General features: G+C 37.5%; 1 protein-coding gene across 1 annotated transcript in view; it reads right to left on the minus strand.

Moving 5' to 3' along the window:
* The window catches only part of LOC143671578 (circadian clock protein PASD1-like), a 67,173-nt gene that overhangs the window by 19,735 nt on the left and 19,469 nt on the right, over positions 1-27,969 (minus strand). The window contains exon 4 of the mRNA XM_077146822.1: positions 19,817-19,956. Coding sequence (XP_077002937.1) covers positions 19,817-19,956 — 140 coding nt within the window. The remainder of the gene's footprint in view (positions 1-19,816; positions 19,957-27,969) is intronic.

Below are 27,969 nucleotides of genomic sequence, written 5' to 3' on the forward strand. Positions count from 1 at the left end.
AAAGGGGTGTTTCCAAACAAGACAGAATTCTAGCCCATCTACAGCATGACATGGATTTTGATACACGTATAAATCTGTTTCTGGTCTTCATTTCATGTCAGGAAATGTGTTTCCTGTCATAATTGGTGCTATTCACTTTTGGTGATATTTAAAACGGGCCCGATTGAATCCAGTAGATGTTTGGTTAACCATGAAGGAAATGCCTCTTGATCAGGCAGGCAATTACCCATCAAATCTGATCACTTCCCAAGTAAAACAAAGGAATTTGTAACATTTTTTTCCCTCCGCAGTAATGCACATGGCAATTATTTATGAATTAAAGATGGTTTTCTATGCCCCACTTAGCAGCAGGAAGTGCACTTATGTACCAAGGCTTCCACTGCAAACCTACCTTCTCTGAACTCAGGCCAGGCACTCCCCTGTGAGTCTGGGACTGGGGTTGGGATGGGGGGACTGCAAATGTGCGGATGGCCCTGGGGTGGCAAGGTCTTGCCCTCAGGAATAAGAAGAAGCTGTGACTACACCATTAACAATCCCATCTGGACTACTCAGGAAACCTGAGTCCTCCCCCCTCCCCCCACTGCCCCTTGTGAACTCCTTAAAGCTGTTTCAGGCCTGGGACAGCTAGCTGATTATTCGTTTCTATCCTTCCTGGTGAGCGCTTCTAAGAGACCTGGCTCTGATACTCTCTCAGTCAGGCAATCAGCCTGGGTGAAAGTGTTTCCCAGAAACCGGCTTCAGTGTGCCTGCAGACCAACTTCTAAGTATAGGCTGCATTCTTAGACACCACAGAGGCTCTCAGCTCTGGTCAACTTTTGACATCTTTACTCATGACCTCAGCAGGTATACCTAACTACTGGTGGCTCCCACCAAACCGGACCTGGCAAAGCGGCTAGATAAAAGAGAACAAGGGCAGTACAGGAGTTTTTAGCAGCATTCCCTGGAGACACCCAGCACAGGTACGAGGTCCCTAACAATAAACACTGACTTTTTTAAAAAAGCTTGCTAGCCTGTTAACATTTTATATGCATTATCACATTTAATCCTCATGGCAACCCTATGATATGAGGTAGGTAAATTTATTTCCTTATTATCTAAATGAAGTAACCAAAATTCAGAGAGATTATATGAACTGTAGAGCCAGCTGTCAATTTCCAGAGCTGGGGTGAAACACCAAGGACACAGCTAAGAAACCAGAAAGTGAGAACTTTCTAAATCATCCACAGTCATTACATATCCCTCCCCAATCCCAGCTCCCCAAGGAGATTCAGGAAAGAAGGGCTCTGTGGGGCCTGGGGGCAAAACCCAGCTGCTGCCTCTCCAGGCAAGCAGGCTCCATCCAGTTTCCTGTAATCCTTTGGTCTCCACCTTCCCAATGTGGCCACTCCCTGCCGCCCCCACCCCAGCGAATTCCAGAGGTCTGGCAGTTCACAGAGCTCTTCCAGCCCAGAGCCCCGCATGTCCTTTAACAGTGAAGGCTTGATTCACTAAATCAGGGTCAAGGGGCTGCACTGTGCCAAGATGGGCTCGAAAATTTGAGGAGAGGTTGCTGTCACTCATCGAGCTTCCCAAAACCTCTTGCTGTAACAGAAAAGCCCTGTCTGAGGCAAACAAGTCTATTCACAAACAAGGCTTTAGAAAGTCAAAGCACAAAAGTCACTTTCTGGTGTTTCCCTCAGAAAATCTGTTATCCAGTCATATCTCATCACCCCACTTATGTTTCATCCTTCCACCATTTTCCTAGTCCAGCACGCCTTTGAATGATCACCAATCATGGTACTATGGATTTATTTATTAAAAGGTTAACTGTGAGAAGACAAGAACTATTCATACTTTGTTCTTGGTAGAATGTAATAAAATGCAACTCCTTGTTTTTAAATTTGAGATTTTAGTCAATCTGTTTTGAATATCCTAAGAGAGGATGACATTGAATGTGATTAATGGAAAATAATGGGCTATATTTTCAGACAAATGTCACTCTTTTTGTTAGCACAGTTACCTAATTGTGTCTACATTGGTTATTTGCTTCTATTTTCAAAAATACAAGTGACCAATTGCAGTCCTGTAATTAGCAAACCAGTACCTAGGTGGTCCAATAAATATGACTTTGAAAATTACGTGGCCAAAAATTTATTTTATTGCATTTGCACATGTATATTAGCCTTCTAAGCATCATTATTTTAAAGAGATATTTGGGCATTTGCTAAAACTCCTTTCAAATTAGAAATGATTGTGGAAAACAGGGTTTTTTTTTCCACTGCAATAAACCTTAAGCAGCCACCACTTTGGGGAAATACAATATACTTCCCCATTTAGGACTCTAAATGAGGGCCCACTGTTTAAGCTGATGTGCTGTTGAAAAGATGCCATGCTCATATATGAGTGGATAAGATTTTATGGTACATGAAGTATATATGTCAGAAATTAAATTTTTAAATTTAAAAATTTCAAAGTTTTCAGACCTTGTATTTTTCAACACTTGAAAGGAATATATGTCAATGAAATAGTAAAATTTGCTAAAATTAGGCTTTATCCTCTGTACAATTCTAAAACATATGCTGTTCATGTGGGAGTCCAGGTTCAATTCCCAGTCCATGCACTTTGCAAACAAACAAGCAAACAAACAAATGAAAGAGCAAACAAACAAAATTTCAAAAAATGGTGCTGCAATAAGGGGATACTCACATGGAAAAAGAATGAACTGTGACCCCTGTCATACAGTATGCAAAAAAAATAATAAAACATATGCTCTGGATTCACATTTTCAATTAAAAGTGTTAACACTATGATGCAAGTATATGTTTCACAGTTGTAGACTTATTTTTTATATTTAGAAGCCATGTCTATTTTATGAAAAACATGGTTTGAAAGATGACTGATCCTGCATAGGCTTTTCCCAAAACTGAGGCAGACCCAACAACAGATTCAATTGATTGAGAAGAGGTAGGTCACAAGAATAGCTGTTTCAAAATGACTTTAGCAGAAAAAAAAATAAAGTTGACTCTTACTATAGTGAAGGAATCATTATTGCAAACAATGGAGGGATTGAGGGGATTTTGAAATACAAAAACTTTAGAATTTAAAGTAGATTTTAGTCTACAAAAGCTTGTCATACTTCAAAGACCTTATATAGTATATGTAGTGTTCCCCAATGAAATATAAAGAAGGACTTTCGTAGACAGCAAAAAGTAGTTGTTGATAATGCTAAATATAATGTTACTAAATGTTACTAAACTTTTACTTCCTTGGTTTCCGATTTTCCTCTAAGTCTTAGTTTCCTGTAATTTGGAGAATTTTTCTTTGGTTTCATTATAATTATTATTTTTTTAAAAGTATATTCAGCATGAAAATAAAACAAGTTAAGAACATTTTCACTATATAACCTCAATGTCATTCTTTCATTTTGATTTCTAAATTGCAGTTTCCTGCTCCCCAAAGGTGTAATTGTAACACACATAACAAATGTGACTATCATTATAATGACATGCCATTATGAATTTATTATTAAGAACTAAGGAGTCTTCTATATTTTATTCATGAATTAATTTTTTTCTACTTATTGATACTGAAAGAAACCAGCTGAGACTATTAAGCATACAACTTTATATCTACTCAGACGGTATATTGTTTGAAAATATATCAAATAATCTTTATTTCTTTATTACAACACTTTTAAAAACTAGGATAAACATCAGTAAAGTATTTTAATTTCTTATGGTGAAAACTGAAGAGTACAACAAAAAGACAACTGGGATCATATAATCAGGAACATTTTTGAAGGAGTTACAGTTTTTTATGGTCTGTAGAACTACATTTCCTGCTTAATTGGAGAAAAGTTTATCTTTTATACATTGGCTCAGATAATTGCATTTTGCACTCTTCCTCAGTTCTAAATTAGTTTTATGCTATGTAATATATTCTGGTCAGTAGACCAAATAAATATATGCCTTTAAATGAACATTTTATTTTCATACTTGTGAATATAAACAATATTTTAATTATTTATTAATTTCTCAAAAGCTCAAAGTTGAACTCTGAACTAGACACTGCTGTAGTATAATTAAACTCAGCAGGCAGGAAATTGAAATTTTCTGAGGTTCTTCTACTGTTTCATTTTTGCATTCACAAAATCTACTTGTGTCTAGCTTTCAGTAATAATTCAGCTTAAAAAATCACCTGTATTCAATTTGGCAACTGATATTATGTTTATGGTTTTGTCTGATTATCTTACCACAGTTTAATGCAGTGTTATAGTTTTGAATTTTATACCAACATTTTTCTATCATAAAATATACTGTCATTAACCCATCCATATGTGAATAATTATTTATAAGATATATCACAAAACTTGTGAGCATCTGAAAAATAATATTCTTTCTTTCACATACTGTATCACTAGAGCTTTATACTTAATTTTACAAAAGAATGTTTTTCCTTAGAAAGAATTTCAATGGCATTAAAACAAATTAGTTAAGAGAACTGGCTTAAGAGTAAGACAGAGCTATCAGAGTTCTGAACCTACCATTTGCTACATGATATCCTTGAACAAATTCTTCAACTTTCTGAGCCTCAGTTTCCCCATGTATAAAATATGGATGAGTAATTTGTGTGCAGCACAAAACTGAGGTTCAAAAAGTAGGTAGGCATGAGAGCATGAATGCCTTGTGGACCATAGACAGGAGTTTAGGCTTTATGCCAAGTACAATGGGAAATCATTGAAAGTTTTTGAGCAAGAGAGGCAAGATCATATTTCAATTTAAATCTATCATAATGACAGATGGAGACTGAATAGGAAAGGGGCAAGAAAGGAAGCAAGTAGGCTGTTTTCTGTAGCCCAGGTGAGAGATGATGATGAGACCAAGCCTACTTGCTCTCATCACCTGTGAGAGATAAATTTTAGATTTGGCAGAACCTGAGGCAGGCTGTTTGTGTGTGAAGGGATGAAAAAGACAGGGCTATCATTAATGATTTTCAGGACTGAAGCTTCACATACTCAGTGGTTGCGAAGTCATTTTTTCTGATAACCTGGTCTTTTTCTCAAACCTCATGTTGTACTTCACTCCCTCTTATCTACCAAAAGGCACTAGTTTTAGGGAAGGAAAGAAGAGACTCATTTTGGCCATGTCAAGTTTGTGATACTTGTCCATGGAGAGGTGTCAAACAATCTGGCACCTGATCTGCAGCAGGTGATCTGCAGAGACTGATCTGCAGCACACAGATGGGAATTAAAGCCAAAGCGAAATCATCTAAAAAGGCAGTGAGGAGAGTGTTCCGGCACAAAGCCCTGAAGCCTTCCAGGTGAGGAGGAAGCGGCCAGCCAGAAAGGTAGGAAGTAAGCAGGAGAATGGCTGTCAGAGAATCCAAGAGATGATCTCAAGAAGAAGGGAGCAGCCAATTGTATTAAATGCTTCCAAGAAAAGAAGTGCGATAAGGAAAAAGAAGAGACTGGTGGATCTGGCAACATGGCACAGTCTTTTGAAGACCTTAGCCCAAGAGTTTCTGTAAAATGACGGTATCAAGTGAGGCTGCTGTGATCTGTGGCGTATAGGCAGCCGAGCAATTAAGAGAACAAATGTAGCCAACACTTCTTAGGAATCTGTAAAAGTGAGCTGGGTTAGAGGTCCTTTGGTTAAAAGAAGAAAAACATGACAAATAAGTTGGGTTTTAATTCTGGTAGAGGTTTGGCCCTGGAAGGTGGTAGAAAATAAGTATTTCTCATAAAATCACAAATACTGTCCGTGGAAGCATTCCAGGTTCTCAGAGCTTTTTTCAAACTGTCTGAGGACACAGTAAGCTCGCCATTGCTGTTTCCTGGTTTAGACTAACTATAGTAGAGACAAGTATGTTGAAATGACTTCAGGAGCCACAGAACAGATTTCTAGTTTTAAGACAGAGTGAAACCTGTGTAAAATCACTTTTACTGTGCCTTATTTTGTACCTTTGCATTGTGGAAGCAAACCAATATTTGCTACTATTTCACCATAAGCATGTCGGGAAGTCTAAAAAGGCAATGGAGGTTACCACCACTAAATTGTATAATTCAAAGTGGATAAAATGGGAAATTTTAGGTTGTATATATATATTACCAGAACAAATTAAACAAACAAACAAACACATAATTATGCAACACAAAGAGTGAGCCCTAAAGTAAACTATGAGCTATAGTAAATGGCATAATTATAATAATGATGTTTCATCTATTGTAACAAAGGTACCAAACTAATGTAACATGTTAATAACAGGGAAAACTGCTTGGGGGAGGGCAGTACCCGGGAACTCCATACTTTCTGCATGATTTTTGCAAACCTATAATTGCTCTAATTTAATAAAAAGGTAACAGAGAGATCTGCTTCTAATAATGGTGGAGTAACTTACACTGGATAAGCCCTACCATATATGACATTAATAAATTCTGGAAAAATATGAAATCAATTATTTGTAAGCATGATAGAAAAGCGAGAAGTAGGCAGAAAGTAGAGGGGATTCAACTCTTGAAAGAGGGATGAGATTCACTGACGCACACGTTTTTCTCTGGAAGGTATTCTTTGTGCAAGTGGCAGCTAAACCTCCAGTTGAGGGAGGCCAGCTAAAAGCTCAGCTGAAAGACCAGAAATAGACACACATAAATATGGCAATTGATTTTAACAAAGATGCAAAAGCAATTAAATGGAGAAAGGTTAGTCTTTTTGCCAAATGGTGTTGAAAAAAATCAGACACCCATAAGCCAAAACAAATGAACTTCAATCTAAACCTCCCACCTTGTAAAAAAAATTAACTGCAAATGTATCAAAGAACTAAATAAAAAACCCTGAATTATAAAACTTTTAGGAAAAAAAACACAGAAGAAAATCTATGTGATCTTGGGTTCACTAATGAATGCTCAGACATTTCACCCAAAACACAATCCATAAAATAAAAAAATTATAAATTTTTCCTCCCTCAAAATTAAAAACTTTTTTTCCTGCAAAAAAGAGTTAGGAGAATGAAAGAACAAGCTACAGACTGGGAGAAAATATTTGCATATCAAATATCCAACAAAAAATTTGTATCCAGAAATATGAAGAATTCTGAAAACTCAACAATAAGAAAACAACATATCTTTTAAACAGGCAAAACATTTGAACAAACACTTTGCCAAAGAAGATACAAGAATACCAAATATGGAACTATAAAGATTTACTACCAGGGAAAACCTTGAAACTTTCTCAAACATAAGGGACTCCCAAGTTAATAGGTTAAGCCCTGATTTTGAGGCTTGCTCTTATGAAACTTATTTCTGTAGCGGAGAAGTTAAGCTTAACTATGATTACACCTAAGAGTTACAACCAGAAAACCTTTTTGCTTAGATGTGGCCTCTTTTTCTCTTTTTCTTTTTTTTTTTTAACTTTTTTATTGTATAATACAACATATATACAAAGCAAGACAGGAAAAGGCAATAGTATTCAAAGCACTCTTCAACAAACAGTTACAGGACAGATCCCAGAGTCTGTCATGGGCTACCATACCATCCTCTCAGATTTTTCCTCCTAGATGCAACAGAATATAGAGGCTAGAAGGAGTAATTTTTTTATCATCACAATTGATTTCTTTTCTTTTTTTGTGAAAAATAACATATACATAAAAAGCAATATATTTCAAAGCACAGTACCACAATTAGTTGTAAAACAGATTTCAGAATTTGGCATGGGTTACAATTCTACAATTTTAGGTTTTTACTTCTTACTGCTCTAAGAAACTGGAGACTAAAAGAGATAGCAACTAAATCCTATTTTCTCTGAGTAACTCTACCATCACCTTTGATCTTTCTATCCCTCTCTTTAGGGGTATTTGGGCTATGGCCATTTTAACTTTTTCATGTTGGAAGGGGCTGTCAGTAATATGGAATATGGGAATGGAACTAGTTGATGTTCTGGAGAGGCTGAGTCCTTTAGATTTCTGGACTTATGTGGTCCAGGGGCCCATTTGGAGATTGTAGGTTTCTGGAAAGTTACTCTAGTGCATGGAACCTTTGTAGAATTATATATTGCCCTAGGTGTTCTTTAGGATTGGCTGGAAGGGTTTTGATTGGGGTTTGGCAAGTTATGATAGGTAGCAATGTCTAACTGAAGCTTGCATAAGAGCAACTTTCAGAGTGGCCTCTCAACTCTGTTTGAACTCTCTTTGCCACTGATACTTTATTAGTTACATTTCCTTTCCAGTTTTTGGCCAGGATGAAATTGTTGATCCCGTGGTGCCAGGGTGGCCTCTCTTTTTCTAAGCCCAACTCCGTAAGTAAATCATTACCATCCTCCCCACGTGCGACATGACATCCAAGGGCAAAAGCTTTCCTGACAACTTGGGACACAACTCCTAGGGATCACCCTGGCCCTGGAGCTGTGGGATCGACACACCTTCCTGACCAAAAGGGCGAAAAGAAATGTAACAAAAGAAGGTATCTGTGTCTAAGAGAGTTCAAATAAAGTTGAAAAGGTTACCCTTATGCAAGCTTCAGCTAGATTTTACTAATTGCCATTTTGCCAACCTCCACCCAACATCATTCCTATTAACCCAAAGAACACCTAGGGCTCTATCTGAGAGTCTAGAAAAGTTTCATGCACTAAGTTTACTTCGCTGAAACCTATAACCCCCTCCCCCACAAAATGTTCCTGTTCCTAGACCGAATAACTCCTGAAACCGAGAACGGCCAACCTCTCCAAGAGCTTCAACTAAATCCATCCCCCTACCCTATATTGTCAACACCCTTTTCAACATGAGAATGCTAGATGGGGCATAGCCCTAATATCCCTAAAGATTGGGAGAAGGATTAAAGGAGAAAGACGAGTTGTAACCAAGAAGAGAGGATCTAACAAATGAGTTTGACTGATCAATCATTATATTGATTTTTTTTTAGCCTCCAGTGTCTTGGAGCAGTTAGAAGGAAAAACCTCAAATTGTGGATTTATAACCCATACCAAACTTTGAAATCTGTCCTATAACTACTTGTTACAATGTATTTGGATATTTATTGCTTTTTTGTACATATATTTCACAATTAAAAACATTAAAAAAAAGAGCCTGGAACATCTTGTTGATTTTGTAAGGGAATGCTGAAAGAATTTTGGGAACATTAAAAATGACACATGAACCAGCTTAGAGGGGCTGATCAATTCTGGGATAATCTGACCATTGAAATAAATAACAATACTAAGATATTATAATTCAGTGAGTAAACATGGAAAGAAGAGAGGAAGGGACAAATGGGAAACTCTTCCTTATGACAGAATGCCAACCAGTAATTGTAAAAGAAATGATGGAGTTAACAAATTGATTATCAAAGGATGCTAAAATTGGTGGTTGAGAGTTTGATGAGAAACAGGATATCATACAGTTTCAAGGTACTTACCCACAAATTACTTGTAATTTATAAAGGCAGAAAAGTAACTACAGTGGATAAACTTGGTAAATACCTCTCCAACCATGTGACCAAAAAATACATCAGCAGTAATGAGACGTACTGACATATTGTACCTTTTAATAGACAGTATCACTAAGGATACTATCACTTCTGTGCTGTTTGTTTCTATCAATATGTGTAACTTGGATCTAGTCATAAGGAATGATCACACAAACCTATATTGAGGGGCATTCTAGAAAATAATCTGTACTCTTCATGAATATCAAGGTCAAGAAAGTCTAAGAAACCATTTCAGATTAAAAACTAGAGATATGACAACTAAATGCAATGCATGATCCTGAATTAGATCCTGTATCAGGGGAAAATAGCTATAAAGGGCATTATTAGGGTAATCAAGAAAGTTTGTGCATGGAATATGGATTATTTAATAGTATTTATTGTTATTATATTGATTTTTGTAATTGTGCTGTGGTTATGTAATAAACTTGTCTGCAGGAAATACAAAGAGTATTTAAGGAAAAGAGTTCATTATAATTAGCACAGAGATGCAGATCCATAGAGAGATAGATAGAAGAAAAAGAGATGGAGGGAAGAAGAGGGAAGTGAGAAAATGATAAAGCACAAGGAGTCAAAATGTAAACAGTTGTGAGTCTGGGTAAAGGACTATACATGTTGCAGTTTCTGGAAATACTCAAATGAAAAGCAAAATAAAAGAAAAAGTAATAGCACCAAAGAATGGGAATGTCCTAGGATACAAAGGAAAAAGGCCAAAAGCAGTTAAGTCACAAGACAGCTGGATCTTGTCACACTTCTTCAAATGGTTAATATGCAGCCTGATATCTTCATTGCAAGGTAACAAATGAATACCATGAGAAAAAAATCCCATAGTTAATTGAATAGAAAAAGCAGCTGCCAGCATATTTACCCAAATTACTTCTCATTAAGTAGTCAAATACTTCAGATAATTTGGCCCAGATTTTTCTAAACTTTGATATTTATTAAACTCCTTTTCATGAGTCTTGAAACCCTCAGTAATTTCAGTGTTGCGTCAATGAGTTTTAAGAACAAACTCTTACATACAGTTTCTTTAAAATATTTTAATGACTAAATTGTTCTTATCAATCCTCAATATAATAGACAGTCTCATGATTTTATGCTTTTAGATGATCAAAATAACGTGTCATGTAGCTGAAGATGGAATACGAGTTGGCTAGAGGACACATCAGTATGATGAAATATAAAATTTAGAATCCTGAGAATATATATAATAAACAAACAACAACAAAAAAATCTAGAATCCTGAGACTGTCCCCTTCTACCTACTTCTACTGATGTCTGCCCTTTTGAAGAACCGTGTTCTGTTCATGCCAAGAGGAAGAGTTAAGTGGAAACCGAGAGGCTGGCTCCAAATCTAACAAATACAGCTGCACTGGAATGGGCTGGAGGATTATTTTCCTGATGCCAGGCTGAAAAGCAACAACTTTTTTTCTTATTTGTTAACGCCAGGGGTCAACATGTGAGTGTCTCTCAGGTGGGTATGTTCAGACTTGGCAGCAGACTCCCCCGCCCCCACCCCAAGGCATGGACACTTTTCATGAAACAATTTGCATGTTAATAGATTTAAAAAGCATCTCATAAGGATAGAGCTTCAAAATATGCTGGCTGTAAACCAACAAACAAAAATGAACAAACTGAAATGAAGAGAAAATAGGAAGAGTATTGATGAAATGACCAGATACAGACTTTGGGCCATCTGCCTTGACCAAACTTAGCCCCTTGCACTTAATAACATCTTTACTCGGTACACAAAGTATAAGTTTTTATTTATTTCTTTTTTATTTTTTTGGCATGGGCGGGCTCCAGGAATTGAACCTGAGTCTCTGGCATGGCAGGTGAGAATTCTGCCACTGAGCCACTGTTGCACCGCCCGCAAATAGTATAGTTTTAAAATACAATAAAAATATGAATATAAAAAAAAACTGAATTTGTGGCATATTTTGAAAAGCTCATAGGTTTTTAGGTACAGCTCTCACATAGCCTGCAAAACCCTGCATACTCTGACCCTGTCTTCCTCTCTGGCCCACTGGCCCACCAGTCATCCCCTGCTTCTGTGCTCTAGGCATATAGGCTTCCTTGCTGTTTCTTGAATATATGCACTGCCCACCTGCTTCAGGGACTTTGCATCTGTTCTTCATTCTGTCTGGAATATTCCCCTCCAAATATCCTCCACTTCTTTGAAGTGTTAACTCAAAAGTCCCCTTCTTTTTGAGACTTTTTCCTGGCCACCCTGTTAGGTTAACCCAATAAGGAATTGCCATATTTAACTGTCTTTACAAAGAAAAATGCCAATCTCATATGGTAAAACCTAATACATTTTAACACGCACACACACACACACACACACACACACACACACAACATTCCCTAGTCCCCTTATGTGTGAATTGGGGAAAATCACATATCCTCTGAGACTGTCCTTTCTAATCTACACAATGGGTCTAAAATCTGCCTTACAGGTTTGTGGAGGGTAAGTTAATAGACACGAAATCGTATTGTAAACTTTAAAGCACAAAGAGCATTTGTAGTGAGACGATGCCACGGTAGGGGTGCAGGCGTTCCCAATACAATGGGCAAACTATTGTGGACTTCTGACACCAACAGCAACTAAGATAAGAGCCGGGTACTAAGGACTCACTTTTATATCTGTCCCTCACTAACTCATGTATCCCTGACATCATTCTACCTTCAATGCCCCAAGACAGCAAGACCTTCCACTCCAGTGCATCTGGAGTTTTGAGGGAAACTACCTTAGCTGTCAAGCCCCTCTCCTGAAATGAAAGGTTCTTAAGCTTCAAATCTGAAACACACAGGGACAGAAGATCCTACATAGAAACAGACCCTTTCCCGCACCCACCACTTGAAATTCTTGTCTTTGTGATTCTTTCAGTAGCATGGAAAAAACTTCAAGCCTCTTAGCAGGATGCTTTTAACCTTTTCAAAAATAGGTGGAATTACAGAGTGAAGAGAAGCAGGACCCACAAGCTCTAGGTCCTATGATGTTGTTACCTGATTATTTTGCTAAACCATCTCTTAGATGGTAAAACAGGAGCTAGAATACCAAAGATTGCTCAGAGTGGCTGCAAACCACGACCGTGACATGCCACAGTCTCTCTTCTTCTTCTTTGTATTTGAAAATGTGACAAAGACAGGGAAACAAATCCATGAAAAGAGAAGGCAATAATGATTTGTGCTAACTTATAACAATGATGCCTTATGTTTGACCTGTCTTATGGCATGGCATAGATCATCATTTTAATACAATCGAATTATCATTTACTCCATGATAGTCACCTCAAGGTATGGCCCCATACCAGCCAGGGATGAGGAAGTGACAGACCTCAGTGTAGTGGGCCAGGAGGTTCACCAACCATCAATTAGGTGAGAGCTGAGGAAGCCAGAGTCAAAGCTAAGGCCATGTAGATGAGAGAAAGGGGAAGGATATGAGAGGGCAGGAGGTCTGGGGAAATTAAACAGAATTTTCTTTGTTAAATGCTTGTTTATCCTAAGTTTCATTTTTCCATCTTACCTCCTACATGATAAACAATCCATTGCCTGGTTTAAAAAGAGAATTTAGTAAAATTTATAGAAGTTTAGAATATATAGAACTACAGTGCATTCATCCACACTTGAGACATAATTTCTTACAATATTAGAAAAAGTTTTTCTTTGATTCTGTGACGAATGGTGCCCTAGATGTAGTGGCTGGCTACTTTCTGCATCAGAATATTTTTCTTCCAATTAAAATATATTTAAAAATATTATACAAGTGTCTTTGCTCTCTGAACTCTTGACATCTGGGTCTTTGCTAAAAGAATCTGCTAATTTTGTACTTAAAATTCATTTACCCAAATCTACTAAACAAATCTGTTTAAGAAGGCATGCAAGAACATTCTTAAGTTGTGCACACTTAGGCAAGAGAATCCGGTGTGCAGCAATTGTATCCTGGGAGCACAGTATCTTGTGTCCACGATGTTTAAACATATCATGTCTCAGAGCTGTCCTTTTCCCCATCTTATGACGTGAGAGTTTCAGTAAGGGTAATTTAAAGGATAAAAAGAGAGAGAAAAAATAATATATAGATCTGACAAGTAAAAACTAAAGGATAAGGTGGACTCAAACTTCTTTTACACTAGTAATTTGAACATTAACAGACTAAGCTCACCAATTAAAAATTACAGATTGGCAGACTAGATTAAAAATATGATCTATTTATATGCTGGGTTTATTAGAGATGCCTCTTAGACCCAAGGACTCAAATAGATTGAAAGTGAAAGGATGGAAAAAGACGGTCTATACAAGTTGTAACCAAAATAAATCAGGATTAGTTACACTAATATCAGATAAAATAACCTTCAAGTGTAAAGATGTCATGAGAGACAAAGAAGGGCACTACATAGTAATAAAAGGGACAATTCATCGAGAAGAAACAACAATCATAAATGTTTGTGGTCCCAATCAAGGAGCACCAAAGTATATTAGGCAAACATTAGCAAAACTGAAGTCTCCCATTATTATTGTTTCCACAGTATAATTTCAACAATAATATAGTTTCAACAATAATAACGGGAGACTGCAAAACACCACTCTCCACCCACAGACAGAACAATCAGTTATAGGATCAATAAGAAAGTAGAGAACACAAACAATGAGAACCCTACCTCATATTATCAACAGCCCCTTCCAACATGAAAAATTTAGAATTGGCATAGCTCAAATACCCCGGAAACATCAAAGGTGATGGTGGAGTTATACAAAGAAAGTTGGATTTAACAAATGACTATGAGTACTGAATCAGTATATTGATATTTTTTTTAGTCTCCAGTACCTTAGTGCAGCTTGAAATAAAAACTTAAAATTGTAGAATTATAATCCATACCGAACTCTGAAATCTGTTTTACAACTAATTATTGCAAGGTACTTTGAAATTTAATGCCTTTTTGTACTTACGTTATTTTTCACAAAAAAGAAAAAAAGAGAAAGAAGAATATAACAGAGAAGATAGGATTTAACAAATGAATATGACAGCTGAATCAATATATTGTTAATTCTTTTGGTCTCCAGTGTCTTGGAGCAACTAGAAGAAAAAAAGAAAAATCGGGGAACTGTAACTGAGAAGTGTCCTTATGAAACTTATTTCTGTAGTGGAGAAGCCAAGACTACCTATAATTATGCCTAGGAGTTGCTTCCAGGAAACCTCTTTTATTACTCAGATGAGGCCTCTCTCTCTCTCTCTCTAAGCCCAACTCTGCAAGGAAAATCATTGCCCTCCCCGCTCTGTGGGACATTCAGGGGTGAAAGTCTCCCTGACAACATGGGACATGACTCCCAGAGATGAGCCTGGCCCTGGAGCCGTGGGATCAACAATGCCTTCCTGATCAAAAGTGTGTGTGGGGGGAACGTAACAAAATATGGTATCAGTGGCTAAGAGAGTTCAAACAGAGTCAAGAGGCTATTCTGGAGGCTACCCTGGAGGCTGCCCTTATGTAAATTTCAGCTAGCTATTGCTAATTGTCATGGTTTGCCAAACCCCAATAAACATTATTCCTATTAAACCTAAAGAACACTTAAGGCTCTGAAACGCCACAAAAGTTTCATGCCCTAAGTTTACTTTCCTGAAACTTAAAACCTCCAGATGGTTCCTAGGCCAGATAAGTCCTGAAATCAAGAAGGGTCAGCCTCTCCAAGAATATCAACTAGTTTCATCTCCCAATCCCATATTATTGACAGCCCTTTCCAACATGAAATATTTAGAATGGGCAGAGCCAAAAGACCCCTGATAGATTGGGAGTAAGATCAAAGGAGAAGGAGTTACAACAGAGAAGACAGAATTTAACAAATGAGCATGACCGCTGAATCATGTTGATATTTCTTTTAGTCTCCACAATCTGAAATTATAGAATTGTAACCCATACCATACTTTGATATCTGTTCTATATCTATTTGTTACAATGTACTTTGAAATTTATTGTTTTTTGTATACATGTAATATTTCACAATTTTAAAAATTAAAAAAAAGTAGAGAAACCAAAAAAAAAAAAAAGAGTGAGAAAGCAGCTAAGGAAAAAGACGAGGTTAAAAGGGCTCTCTAAGCCCATGAGCTACAAGAAAAGTTGGGAGTAAGAAAGCTCATTAAGAGAGCTGCATGGCTAAAAGTCTTAAGCTTGGTCATGCACACATCCACATCTCCTATGAACCAAGAAATATGATGTCAGATCTTTACAAGAAATTTTAGAGTTTGTAGAAGTAAATGCGTGCTGGGTGTTATACAAATGAGCCAAGCAAAGATGGTCCCTGTTTACTGACCCTGTGTATTGTTTGCTTCCTCACAGCAGTCTGGGATCATTAGTGCAAAAAGCTCAGCAGAGTCAAATACAAATTCGGACAAATCCAATTACTTAAAAAATATCCCAATTAAGCAACTTTTAGCCATGTAGACCCGACCTGCTTTGCATACTCAATGAAACTGCACCCAATATCTGCTAGCCGTAGGTAAGATAAAATGCAGTGGTTATAAGACCCTGAGCTGCTTCTGCCCCTCGGAGCTCTCTAACCCAGAGTGTCCCCACCAAGCTGACTGAGTCTTATCCACATCTTCAAACATAAGCCCCCCTCTGGATTCTCCTTTCCCCCAGGCGTTTCTTTTGCCCTCTTCCCCTTCTAGTGGTCCCTTACACTACAGCTTCTGGTAGGTCTCCTGGTGAGAGGGAATGCCCCTTCCAAGAAACCTTTTAGAGTGTCACCCCAATAAATAGCTTGTTTTACAATATCGCCATCTGGTGGTTATACCTTTTTCCTTTATCAACCCCCCCAAATTCCTCAACTCACTACACTGGGCAAGTGAGTGTGGTCATGGTGTAAGCAGATATGTCAATATTCCACACACAACTTCAGAAGCAGTATCATGTTAGCAAGAGTTGTAGAACTCCAAGAAAAGGCTGTGCAAACAGGCAACCAGTGGGGATTTTGTTTTTCAACCCACTTCAGACAATAACTCAGACAGTGGTTCAGAGCCATCCACCTCTGGAAAATTCCACTCATTCCTTGGATCCAAACACAGATGAAACTCAGACATACACTGTTTCACTCATTCCTTCACCAGCTCGTGCTTCTTTATCCTCTCCCACTACCACCTAGAAGAGTGAGTGCAGGCTCCATCTATGTCTTCCCACCACCAGACTCCACCCAGGCACTGCCCCTCCTTCAAAATCATCAGACACCTCTTGAAAATTTCGCATTTCCTTATATTATTTTGCTAGGTACTATTTGTATGCAGTGCATATTTTTACATTAAAGATTATATCATATTCTTATTTATTTAGAAAGGTATGTTGTATAATACTGTGACATAGAAGGAAATCATAATCCATTTCCATACAGTGGACAATGCACAGTATTGTGGCCTACTGCAAACAAACATACCCGCCAGTGAGGTGATCGAGTGTTAAACAGTTAGATAATTAGCATTATAAGTAATTTCTATTTTGCAATAATCCTTGGTGGATTGTTAAACAGGTGTTAGGGTTTTAGTGATATGTAGGAAAATTTATTAATCTCTTCCTATGGGTTAAGAATGTATTTGTATTGTTCAATTTAAAATAATGGAATACAGGCTTCTAATTCTCTGAAAATTTGTTTACAAATTATATAGGAAAAATGAGATTCACAAAAGGAGGGACGTCTGCTTAATTAGCAGCTATCCATGATATATATTTACTTTTCCACTATTTGAGTGTGGAAAAATCCTTAAGGGAAATTTCTTAGGGGAAAAATAAAAGAATCAAATGCTACACTGAAATGTATTATCTTAATTTGAAAGTCATTACATGTGCATGTCACTTAAGTTTGCTCTAATTATTGATTTTTTAAATAAGAAGCCAATCACCTGTGTTTTACAGTTAGAAAACATGAATTACATTAGCTGGAAAAGGAGTTTAGACTAATTAGAGATTGTTCTGCTGGATTGAGTTGGATTCTTTTTTTTTTTTTCCATTTTCTTTGGTGGAAAAATACCTGTAGCTGTTATTTCTCTTGCTTTAGTTATGTTTAATAAAACTGTCTTCTAGTTCTCCATTACTCGTGTTAACACTATCCTCTCACCCAAGGTCCTCTGATTTGTGCTCCCTGTTCAAGGCTTCGCTCAATGAAGTTTCTTCAACTTCTTCCTTCACAGGGCAAAGTTCCTGCAGAAAAAAATGGCGTATTTTAAAAACTTAAAATATATTTCCATAGTAAAAATATCTGACATTGTTATAGAATGTAATGATTTTGAAATTATTCTCATATCCAAGATCACAACTCATTTTCATACTGAGGTGAGAAAAACACTGAATTTTACAGATGTGATATGACGATTTCACCCAAGACAAAGAGCTATAAGATTTGGGAGCAGAATTGCAAAAGGTTTGAATTGTGAGTTTTCCTGCTCTTCCCACAAACTGTAAAAAAGTCTTCCTCCCAAAAGCCCTCTAGTCTCACAAGATTTCTTCTCAAAAAATGCTACTAAAATGGAAAAAACATCCTAGAAACCCAGAGAGAAGCCATCATAAATCACAAATCAAGTCCCTCATGCCATGATGAGGAGTATTGTGAGGGTAATGGGGGCCAACTGAGCTCTCCCAAGATGGGAGAGAGGGGACCTCTACCTTCTCATGGCAGAAATGAGAGCTCAAATTCCAGTGTGCTGCCAGGAAAGAATCATGAATGGGCAATTAGACTACACAACTTCTTTCAACTGTTTTTTTGTGTACCACTTTTCTCACCATCTTAAATTTGGGAAAATGATGACATATATCATCATTTTAAAACTGAAAAATAAAGGCTCACATCACAGTTTCTGAAATGTGGTCCTAAAAGCCCGAGTGCTTACCACATAGGAGGTGCTGTCTCATTTGCTCTATATAGCAATCCTAAAAAGAGGCACTACTATCACCATTTATAGATAAAGAAGCTGAAGCTAAAAGATACGAGATTTGGCCAAGCTCTTGCAAGTAGTAAACAGAAGGGAAAGGATTTGAAACCAAGTGGTCTGGATGCAGAAGCTTACCTTGTAAGATAAGAGGGTTGGATGTGTTGTATGTCACAATATCATCATCGTATTAACGTGGCCCAAATGGAGCTCTTGCTTTTGCCACACCCCTCCCCAGCATGCACACTGCTTAATCCACACTGCTCCAGTTGGTTAATGGTACCTCCATTCACTGAGTGGCTCAAGTAAAAAATCTAGGAGTCATCTCTGAGTCTTTTCTCCCTGCGACTTATAATTCATGAGCAAGGATTTGGGGCTCTGTCTTCAAATATATCCCAAATCTCTACCTTCGATCTCCAGCATTACAATCATGGTCCAAGCCCCTATCATCTCTCACATTGGTCCTCTGGTTTCCATTCTTGTTCCCCTAAAGTTCATTTCCCATCCAGCAGCCAGACTGACCTTTCTACAATCAAAACAAATCACACCACCTCCCTGCTTTCTACTGCCCTCAGAATAAAACCCAAACTCATTACCATGGGCCTCAAAGGTCTATATAATTTGGTTCCTGCCTTACTCTTGGATCTTATCTTCTACTACTATTCCATCCCTCAGTATTCTAGCCATACAGCCTTCTTGGTTCCTTGAAACTCTGCAAGCTAGTTATAACCTCAGGGTCTTTACAATTGCTGAACGCTTTACGAGAATATTGTCTTCCCTTCTTATCCGTGCTGGCATTTTATCATCATTAGGTAGGGGCCCGGGTGAGTCTCTGCTCAAAAGACAGATCACCAGAGAAAACTTTTATGACCCACCCCCTGCCAATCATTATTCTCTTTTATCATCTCCATGGTATTTATCAACAGCGGCAAGAGACTTGGTTGCTATCCATTGTTTATCTCCCCTAATGTGTCCCAGGCACCTAGCACAGGGCGTGGCACATAGCAGGTGGTTATTAAATGTGAGATTGAGTGAATAAATTAATTAACCCTGAACTGATCAGAGAGATTCTACAGACTGATTTTTCTTTTCAGAAACAGAATCTGTGAGTGTGAATATTAAGAGAACAGTAAGGGAGCAAAAGCCTTTACAATCAGTCACCTAGTGGAAAAGAGAGACAGACATGCCTCAAAACTCAAAAAACCTTTCTTTATCCAGCAGCCAAAATTAATATTAACATTAATATTAATATTCCTGGTACCTGTATACTTATTTCATATTTTATCAAATTCACTTGTACCCGACTGCGCATGCCTTTCAAGTGTGTCTGAATCTCCACTGAGACATTAACCTTCTGAAAAGCACACATCGGGTGCTTTAGCAACACTGTCCAGTGGCTGAAAGACCAAAGGAAGCCCACATCGCCACACAGAGATGGTGCCCACATGGGTACTCACCCACAGGACCTGAGGCCTGAGAACACAAACGGTCCCCACGAGATAAAACCTTTCCTCCAAAGGTAACACGGGAAGTCTTAGAGCAGGTGGCCCAGCACTGATGTGGTTGTAGGTGGAGCCACCAAAAAGCACAAGTGGATCTGAGGGAGATAAAAACACATATGTGATGCTTTACATATGTGATCGTCTAACAGAGAGGGGGACCAGTTAAACAAGAAGATGGACACCTGCCCTACCAGCATGCCGCTTGCCAGCCCATCCTCACTTATCAAAAATCTGAGCCACAGGATTTTCCTTGTCTTCCTGCCATTCCAGTCACCCTCCCCACCCTGCTCCCCACCAAAGTATGTAGAAGTTGTTACTGAGAATTGGTTGTTCCAAGTTAAGGGTGATTTTCAGCCTTGTGTTAATACCCTGTGGATGGACTATTTTTTAGAAATTAATTTTTAGAAATTTTGTTCCTCTTACTAAAAGCACATGGGTATTAAACATGTGTGTATGTGTGAGTGTGTGTGTGTGTGTGTGTGTGTGTGTGTGTGTGTGTAGTTAGATAAGATAAAAGAAAATGTCTGACCTTCAATTTCCAAGAAATATGCCAGCCAACCCTTGTGTGGGCGAATTTTCATTTTGATTTATTCATTCACTCATTTGTTCTATTTTTAGCCTTCGGTGGCAGAGAACTGAGTTAATTATACTCTTAGTACATGGCACACTATGAACACAGATCCTCACTTTTGTTTCTACTTTTCCCCTCTCCTTCATCCCTTCCTCACCTCCTCGTCCACAGGCACCCACTATAGTGTAACATCTTTGATATACATGCATCCTGGTAAAATATATAGTCTGATTTACGTATATGACTTTCTAATTTACAAACGTGGCACTGTGCTCCAACTCTCATTCTGTGTCTTACTTTTTCCAACCCAAACTATGGTTTGATGATCTAACCATGTTGTCATGTATATCTGTAAGGGTGTGGCTTTGAACTACTACAAAGTATTACAGATTGTATATTTACCAAATTTTACTTACCCATTTCACAGTGATGCACACCCAGGTTGCCTCCAACTCCCTGCTACCACAAACAATACCATGACACAGCACATGCCCCCTTAATAAACAGATCTCTACACAAGTTTGCCTCTGGGATAGTTCTCTACACTGATGGGATTGTTGGGCCATAGCACAATCAATATACTTAAGTTCACCAAGCACTACTCATTTGTTTCTCAGGATGGCTTCATTAGTTTCAAATCTTCTCACACTACATGTGTGTTCACTTCTCACATCTTCACCAACATTCAGTATTATTCATGCTTCTAAATTTTGCTATTCTGATGGGTGTGCAGTGCTAGCTCATTGTTGTTTTTAAAATTTTTCATTGTTTGCTTATTAGTGAGTTTGCATGTTTTCCTATTTTTGTTAGCGATTTGGGTATCACCTGCCATGAAATGCTCATTCATATTCTCCTGCTCATATTTCCATTGGGTTTCCTATCTTTTGCTAGTAATTGGCATGAGTACATTAAATATCAATCCCTTGTTGATTTTAGGCACCAGAAATATTTTATTAATCTTTCTCCTATCTGTTAAATTTGTCTATAGTAATGTTGTTGTATGTAAATCCTTACTTTTCAATGTAAAAATTTATCAATTTTTTTTTTCCTTATGGTTTGTCTTTTTTTGGCTCAGGGTCATAAAATAATCTCCAATCCTTTTTTTCTAATAATGTCATAGATTTACATTTCATATTTAAGTGATAAATCCTTCTGCAGATCACCTGTGGTCCCTTTACCAGTAGAGAACACCTCTTTTTTGTCCCTTGTGAAACTTTTTACCTTGAATTCTATCTTACCTGATAAAATTGCTACAGTGAATTTTGCCCGGGTTTTTTGCTCTTATTTTCCTGGCTAACATTTTTCAGACATGTGCTATCGACTTTCCCTACCCTTTTATTTTGAAGGTGTCTCTTGTAGAAAACACTTCTGGATCTCGGTTTTGAGCCAATCTGAAAGTTCTGTGTTTTGATTACTGAGTTTACCCACTTGTATTTATTGCAATTATTATTGTATTAGATCTACTTCTGCCACCTTATATTGATTTTCTATTTATTTTACTAAGAATATATTCATTTTTATTTGGCAACTGAATGGCAGTTTAACTGGAGAAACTCTTAGGTTCAAGGTTCTTTTCCTTCAGTACCCTAAATATTTGTATCCTACCTTTTTTGCCTCCAGTGTTACTATTGAGAAGTCTGGTGTCAACTGATCCTTATTCCTTCCAAAATCAATTGTATTTTATTACGGTGTAACAAGTTTGGCAGCTGTGAACACCACACATTATTATTTCAGTTTCAGGGCATCAGGGGCCCCAGGCCCAGCTTAGCTGAGTCATCCACCAGGGCCCCACAGGTTTCCAATCAAGCTGTCCATCAGACTGCTTTCTCTTCTGGAGCTTAGGGTCCTCTACCAAGTTCACAGAGGCTGGTAGAATGTACTTCCAGGAAGATGTATGACTGAGGCCCCGGAGTTTTGTTGTCTGTTGGCTGGAGGCCATGCTCAGCTCCTAGAGGCGCTCATGGATCCCTGCTCCATGGTCCTCTCCATAGGAAGCTCGCAAACATGGCTGTTGGCTCCTAGACCAGCAGGAGAATCTCTCCAGCGGCTAGCACAGAGTCTTGCAGAATGTAACTTTATCACGGGAGTGGCACTGCTTACCTTTGCCATGTTATATTGGTTAGAAGCAAGTCACGAGTCCTGTCTGCCCTCCAAGGGAGGGGATTACACAAATTCATGGGCAGCAGAAGATAGGAAACCACCAGAAGTCATCTTAGGCTCTTTCTACCACATAGGCCTTTTCTTTCTATAAACTGTAAGCATTTTCAAATTTCCATATCTTATGCAAAATCTGGGATGATGGTCATGCTTGGTTAGTTAGTGGTTCATTCCTATTATCTCATTTTCCCTCCAAGGGGTATGAACTACCTTGGCTGGTATGCAAGGAGTGCTGGGGGAGGTATGGAGGCTAAATACCAGGCCTGTGCAACTCTTGGTAAGTTTAAGAAGGAGCGGTCCAAAGTGCCATGCTCTAGGCTCACACATTCCTACTTTTTGTCCACCTCTTTGCCCTCCATAGGTATTCCTGTGCCTCAGGGATTCTCCCTGTATCTCTCTTTTCCAAGAGCTTTCCCTCCTTGACTGTAAACACCAGCTTGAAGCATGGAGACTCCAGGTCCTGGAAGGTTCACCTCCATTTGCTATTTGTCTGCACCCCAGCTAAGCTCTGGAGCTCCCCAGAAAGACCAGGCCAGCAAGGCTATCTTTCTGCTTTGCAGTGGCACCAAGGCTGGCAATCATCCACCCAGGGTAACGGAGGGGTAAGAAAAGAGCACAACTCCCAGGCCAGTCATAACCCAAGTGGGGCATCTGGCCGTTCTCTATACTCACTGGTATCACCAAGTCACTAGCACCTTTTGTCTCCCTGGGGCTGGGGGTGCACATCATCATCGCTTAGGTCCATATTCCTTCCTTCTACCCCTGTGGCCTCACGGAAGGGAGCCAGCATCTCAGGTGAGTTTGCCGTCTTATCTCAATCATTGGTCTTTTATCTCTTTTTAAAATTTCAGTACTATTCTTTTTCCTGCCAATGCCCACTTCTCCTGAATGTCTTGGAAAGTAGAGGGGAAGTAGGCTGAACATCGGAGAGCTGGAAAAATAACTCATTTGAAGACTTTTATCTTTACATTGCAACACTGAGTGTCAATGGTTGAAAAATCTTTCGACTGTTTGGGCTGCTCTTAGGACAAAGGAGCGTTGAGACATCTCAAAATGGCCCCGGATATTGAGTTGCTTTCATAGAAGAAGCATGGATTCTTATGTTATTTGCTTCTCCCAACCCTTCCCCCAGATCTGTAGCCAGATAGCTTATCTTTCCTGGCTGAATATGCCCTTCCTTTATAAAGATCCCACCCCAATCAACATAGCTCACCATGCTGAATATTTGCTCTCTTCTGTCACTCTGGGCTTTAGTTAACTCACCCGTGGCCTTGTGATTTTCTTGAGTTATTTTGTATGAGCTTTGTCTCCTAAAGAATTATGTCAGCACTTAGTAAAGACAGACTTTGGCTTTTTCTTTCAAATTAAATGGAGCAAGCACAAGAACTCCTTCTTAAACTAATGACATAGAAGTGATCACTCTGTTCTCAATCTAAAAAGCTATGTACTCAGCAGAGTGCTGGGCTCAGTGGTAACTTCAGAGATGGTCCTTGACCTCAATAAGTTTAACCTTGTTTCAGGGAGACTAGACCACAGCCCAAAGAATGAGAACAAACACCCAACTGGTGGTGACAAAATACGACAGGTGATGGAAGGAAGTGATCAGTTAGGGTGGAAAGGAAGAACTGGCCAAGCCTTCTTGGAAGAGGTCACTTTGAAAGGGTTAAGAGACCAGGACTGCAGGGGGCCTTCAGGGAGAGGTACAGCATCAGCAAAAATTTAGCATTGAGATGTACAGTTAAAATAATCAAAATGGGGAAGGCCACAGTGGCTCAGCAGGCAGAGTTCTCAACTGCTATGCCAGAGACCTGGGTGCCATTCCCAGTGCCTGCCCATGCAAAAACAAAAAATAAGATAAAATAAAAAATAATCAAAATATTCCTCATCAGTTTTTCTTGCATTTTTGAAAGACATTCTTCCCAACTCTGATGTGATATTCCTTGTTTCTCTATTTTGTTCCATTGATCTATTTACTTATTTCTATGTCTATTCTATACAACTTCAATTATTGTGGTTTCATAATACATCATGATAGGGAAAGTACTTCCTTTTCTTTAAAACTGTCTTAGCTTTTATTGATCCTTTATCCATCTACATGAATTTTAGGATCAGCTTGTCAAGTCTGTAGGAAAACCTTCTTGGGATTTTAATTGCACCTGCATTAACTTTATAGATTAATTTGTAAAAATCAACATTTTAATAACACTGAGTCTTTCCATTAATAAGCATGATATATCTCATGTATTTCCACCAATCAAAATTCATTTCTTTTCAATAACACTTTTGTATTTCTTTTGTTGAATTTATTCTTCAATATCTTATAGTGAATGAAACCCTTTTAAAGTTTCCATTGAATTGGTGGTTATTAATGTCTTGAAAACTAATGATTTGGTATATGTTGATCTCAACTGTCTTATTATCGAGTAAGTTTCTGAAATCTTTTGGATTTTCCAACTTAGATAAATAGGTCATCTGCAAGTAATGACAATTTTCTTACTTTCCAATTTTTATATTTCCATGTTTTGTCTTATCATATTGACTGTGGTCTCCAAACCAATTTTCTGTTCTCATAATATCTTCATAATACAACTCACAAAATGAGTTTGAATAGCTCTAACTCTGAGGCTCTCTGAACCCATTTTCATAAGATAAGGATTGTTTGTTTTTTGAAGTATGGCAAGTCTCACAAGTAAATCTGCCAGAATTTGGCTCTTTATGAGATTTTTTTTGGCAACTGGTTAAATTTCTTTAAAGGTGAACGATCATTCCAGTGTTTTAAATTCTAGAGTCAACTTTGGAAATAACTGTGTTTTTTTAAAATTGTCCATTTCATCTAGTATTTTAATTAGGCAGGCCCTCAGTTGTCCGCAGGTATGACTTGATTTTTAAAATATCTACACCCTCCATTCCATATCTAATATTCATTCCTATTTCTTCTCTCTTTTTGTCTGAACAGTCTCGCCAGAGGATTGTCATTTCACTGGTCTTTTCAGAGAAACAGGACTTGGTTTGTTCTTTCTATTGTTTCTTCTTCTGTATTTCATTTGTTTCTCTCTCAGATTTACTATTTCTTTTAATATATTCTTGAGGGATTACTGTTTTTCTTTCCATAAAACGTCCTCAGGTAACATATTCAGCTTATTGAATCTCCACTTCCCTAAATTCCTAATATATACATTTAAGCATATACATTTCCCCCTTTAAGCCACTTAGTTTTTCTATATGTAATGTTCTCATTGGGGTTTACTTCTCAATTTTTATAATTTTCACTGTGATTTCTTCTTTAATCCATGGATTAAAAATATGTTTTTGTTTTGCAAACTATCTCTGCTAACTTTTCTGTGGCCATTTACTTGTAACAATTCCATTTTGTTCTCAGAAGGTGATCTTTATGATGTAAGGTAAAATTCTTCAATATTTGTTGGGTCCAGCACATGTTCATTTTTTTGTTTCAGATATGCTTAAAAATGTTATTTCTAATTGATGATGTTAGAGTTCAATCCATTGAGCTTTAAAAATTTTCTATTTTCAATCTGCATGATATACCAGTTTCTGACAGTACAGTAAAGAGTCTTAATGGGCAAAAATATTGTCAGTCTCTCCTCATAATTATGCATATTCTCCTCATAATTCTTTCAGATTTTGTGTTATATTTTGTAATTATACTGCTATATGCACAGAAGTTCTAGATTGTTAAATCTGCTGAATGAACTCTTTGTATTATACCCTCTCTACCCCAAGTAATGACTACTGCCTGAAAGATATTTTGCCTAATATTTATGCACCCAGTTTTCTTTTCCCATTCCTTTACCTGCAACTTTTTTGCTTCAATATATTTTATTATCTATCTGTTTGGTAAACGGCTTATAACTACAATTTTAAAAGTCTAGTTTGATAGCTTCTGATAAGCTTGGTCTTCTAACTGGCAAGTTCGCTCCATTTACATTTATTATGCTTTCTAATATTATAAATTTATTTTTACTATTTTATTTTACTGTATTTATGTATTATACTATTTTTCTATATATATTTGCCATACTTGCTGCTTCCGTTTTCTGTTTTCCTACCTTTTATTGGACTGAACGAATTTTCTTTATTCTCTTTTATTTTTCCTTACTACTGAAAAAATATTTTTTATGTTTAATGTGCATACTTAACTTTGAAATTTTAACACTTGTCAATAGTTCCATTCTCCTCCCAACAATAGAAAGATTTAGAATATTTTAACTCCAAACTCGTCCCTTACCTCTCTCTAGCATTTTCGTTCCGCTCCTGCAAATTGGTCAGTGTTATTATCACTGGTTTTTACAGTGGTCATTTATTTACATTTTCAGTACTTTTACTTATTTCTTTGTACATAATTGCTTCTTTATTCCCACCCTTTCCTTCTGGGGCAGGTTCTTTCCTACTGATAAACATCTTTCAGTGTTCTTAAGGCAATGGTCTCTAAGTGGTAAATTTCCTCGATCTTGTTTGTCTGAGAATGCATTTATTTCATCTTCAATCTTGAATAATGGTTTTCCTGTGGATAAACTTCTGGGTTGGCAATTATTTTGTCTCAGCACTCTAAAGACATTTTTCTACTGTCAACTGGCATTTATTGCTACTGATGACAAATCTGCTAAAAGTCTGACATTTCTTACATGTAATCTGTATTCTCTCTCTGGTGGATTTTAAGACTATTGTTGTTTTTGCAGCTCCACAGTTCTTCAACGATATCACTAGATATGTATTTGATTTTTATTTATCTTGCTTTGCATTTGATGAGTTTCTTCAACGAAAAGATATATCTTTTGTAAATTCTGGAAAAATTTTAGGCATTATTTCTTCCAAAATTTCCTCTCTCACTTTCTTTATGTTTTCCTGTAACTTTTACTTCTATTGCTAAGCTATACATCAGAACTTTTCAATCTACTCTTCATGTCTCCTAATGCTTTTTCATATATTTCCATCTCTTTTCATTATGCTAAAGATTGAGGAATTTTTTCAGGTATCTTCCATTTTGCTTATTCTTTATTTAGTTTTGTCTGGTTTGATGTTTATCCTGTCAATTTTTTATTTTTCTAACTATTTTCAATTGAGGTGCTCTAGTAAATTCTTTTCCAAATTCTCTATTCTCTACTCATCGATTCAGTTATGCCTACATGTCTATAGCTTCTTCTATCTCATTAAATGGTCAAAAGTTAATTATTCTGTAGTCTCTTTCAGATTGCTCCATTATTAAAAGTTCTTGTGGTGCTATTTTTTTCTGGATGTGGGATCTACTATTACATGATCATTCATTTCCCCACATGGTTTGTAATTTTTTTGTGTGAGTTCATCTTCAGTGAGGCTTGTCCATTTTGTAGACATCTGGATTTGCTGCCTATTGTTCTGTAAC

Source organism: Tamandua tetradactyla, chromosome X, assembly GCF_023851605.1.
Source record: "Tamandua tetradactyla isolate mTamTet1 chromosome X, mTamTet1.pri, whole genome shotgun sequence".
Classification (NCBI taxonomy): Eukaryota; Metazoa; Chordata; class Mammalia; order Pilosa; family Myrmecophagidae; genus Tamandua; species Tamandua tetradactyla.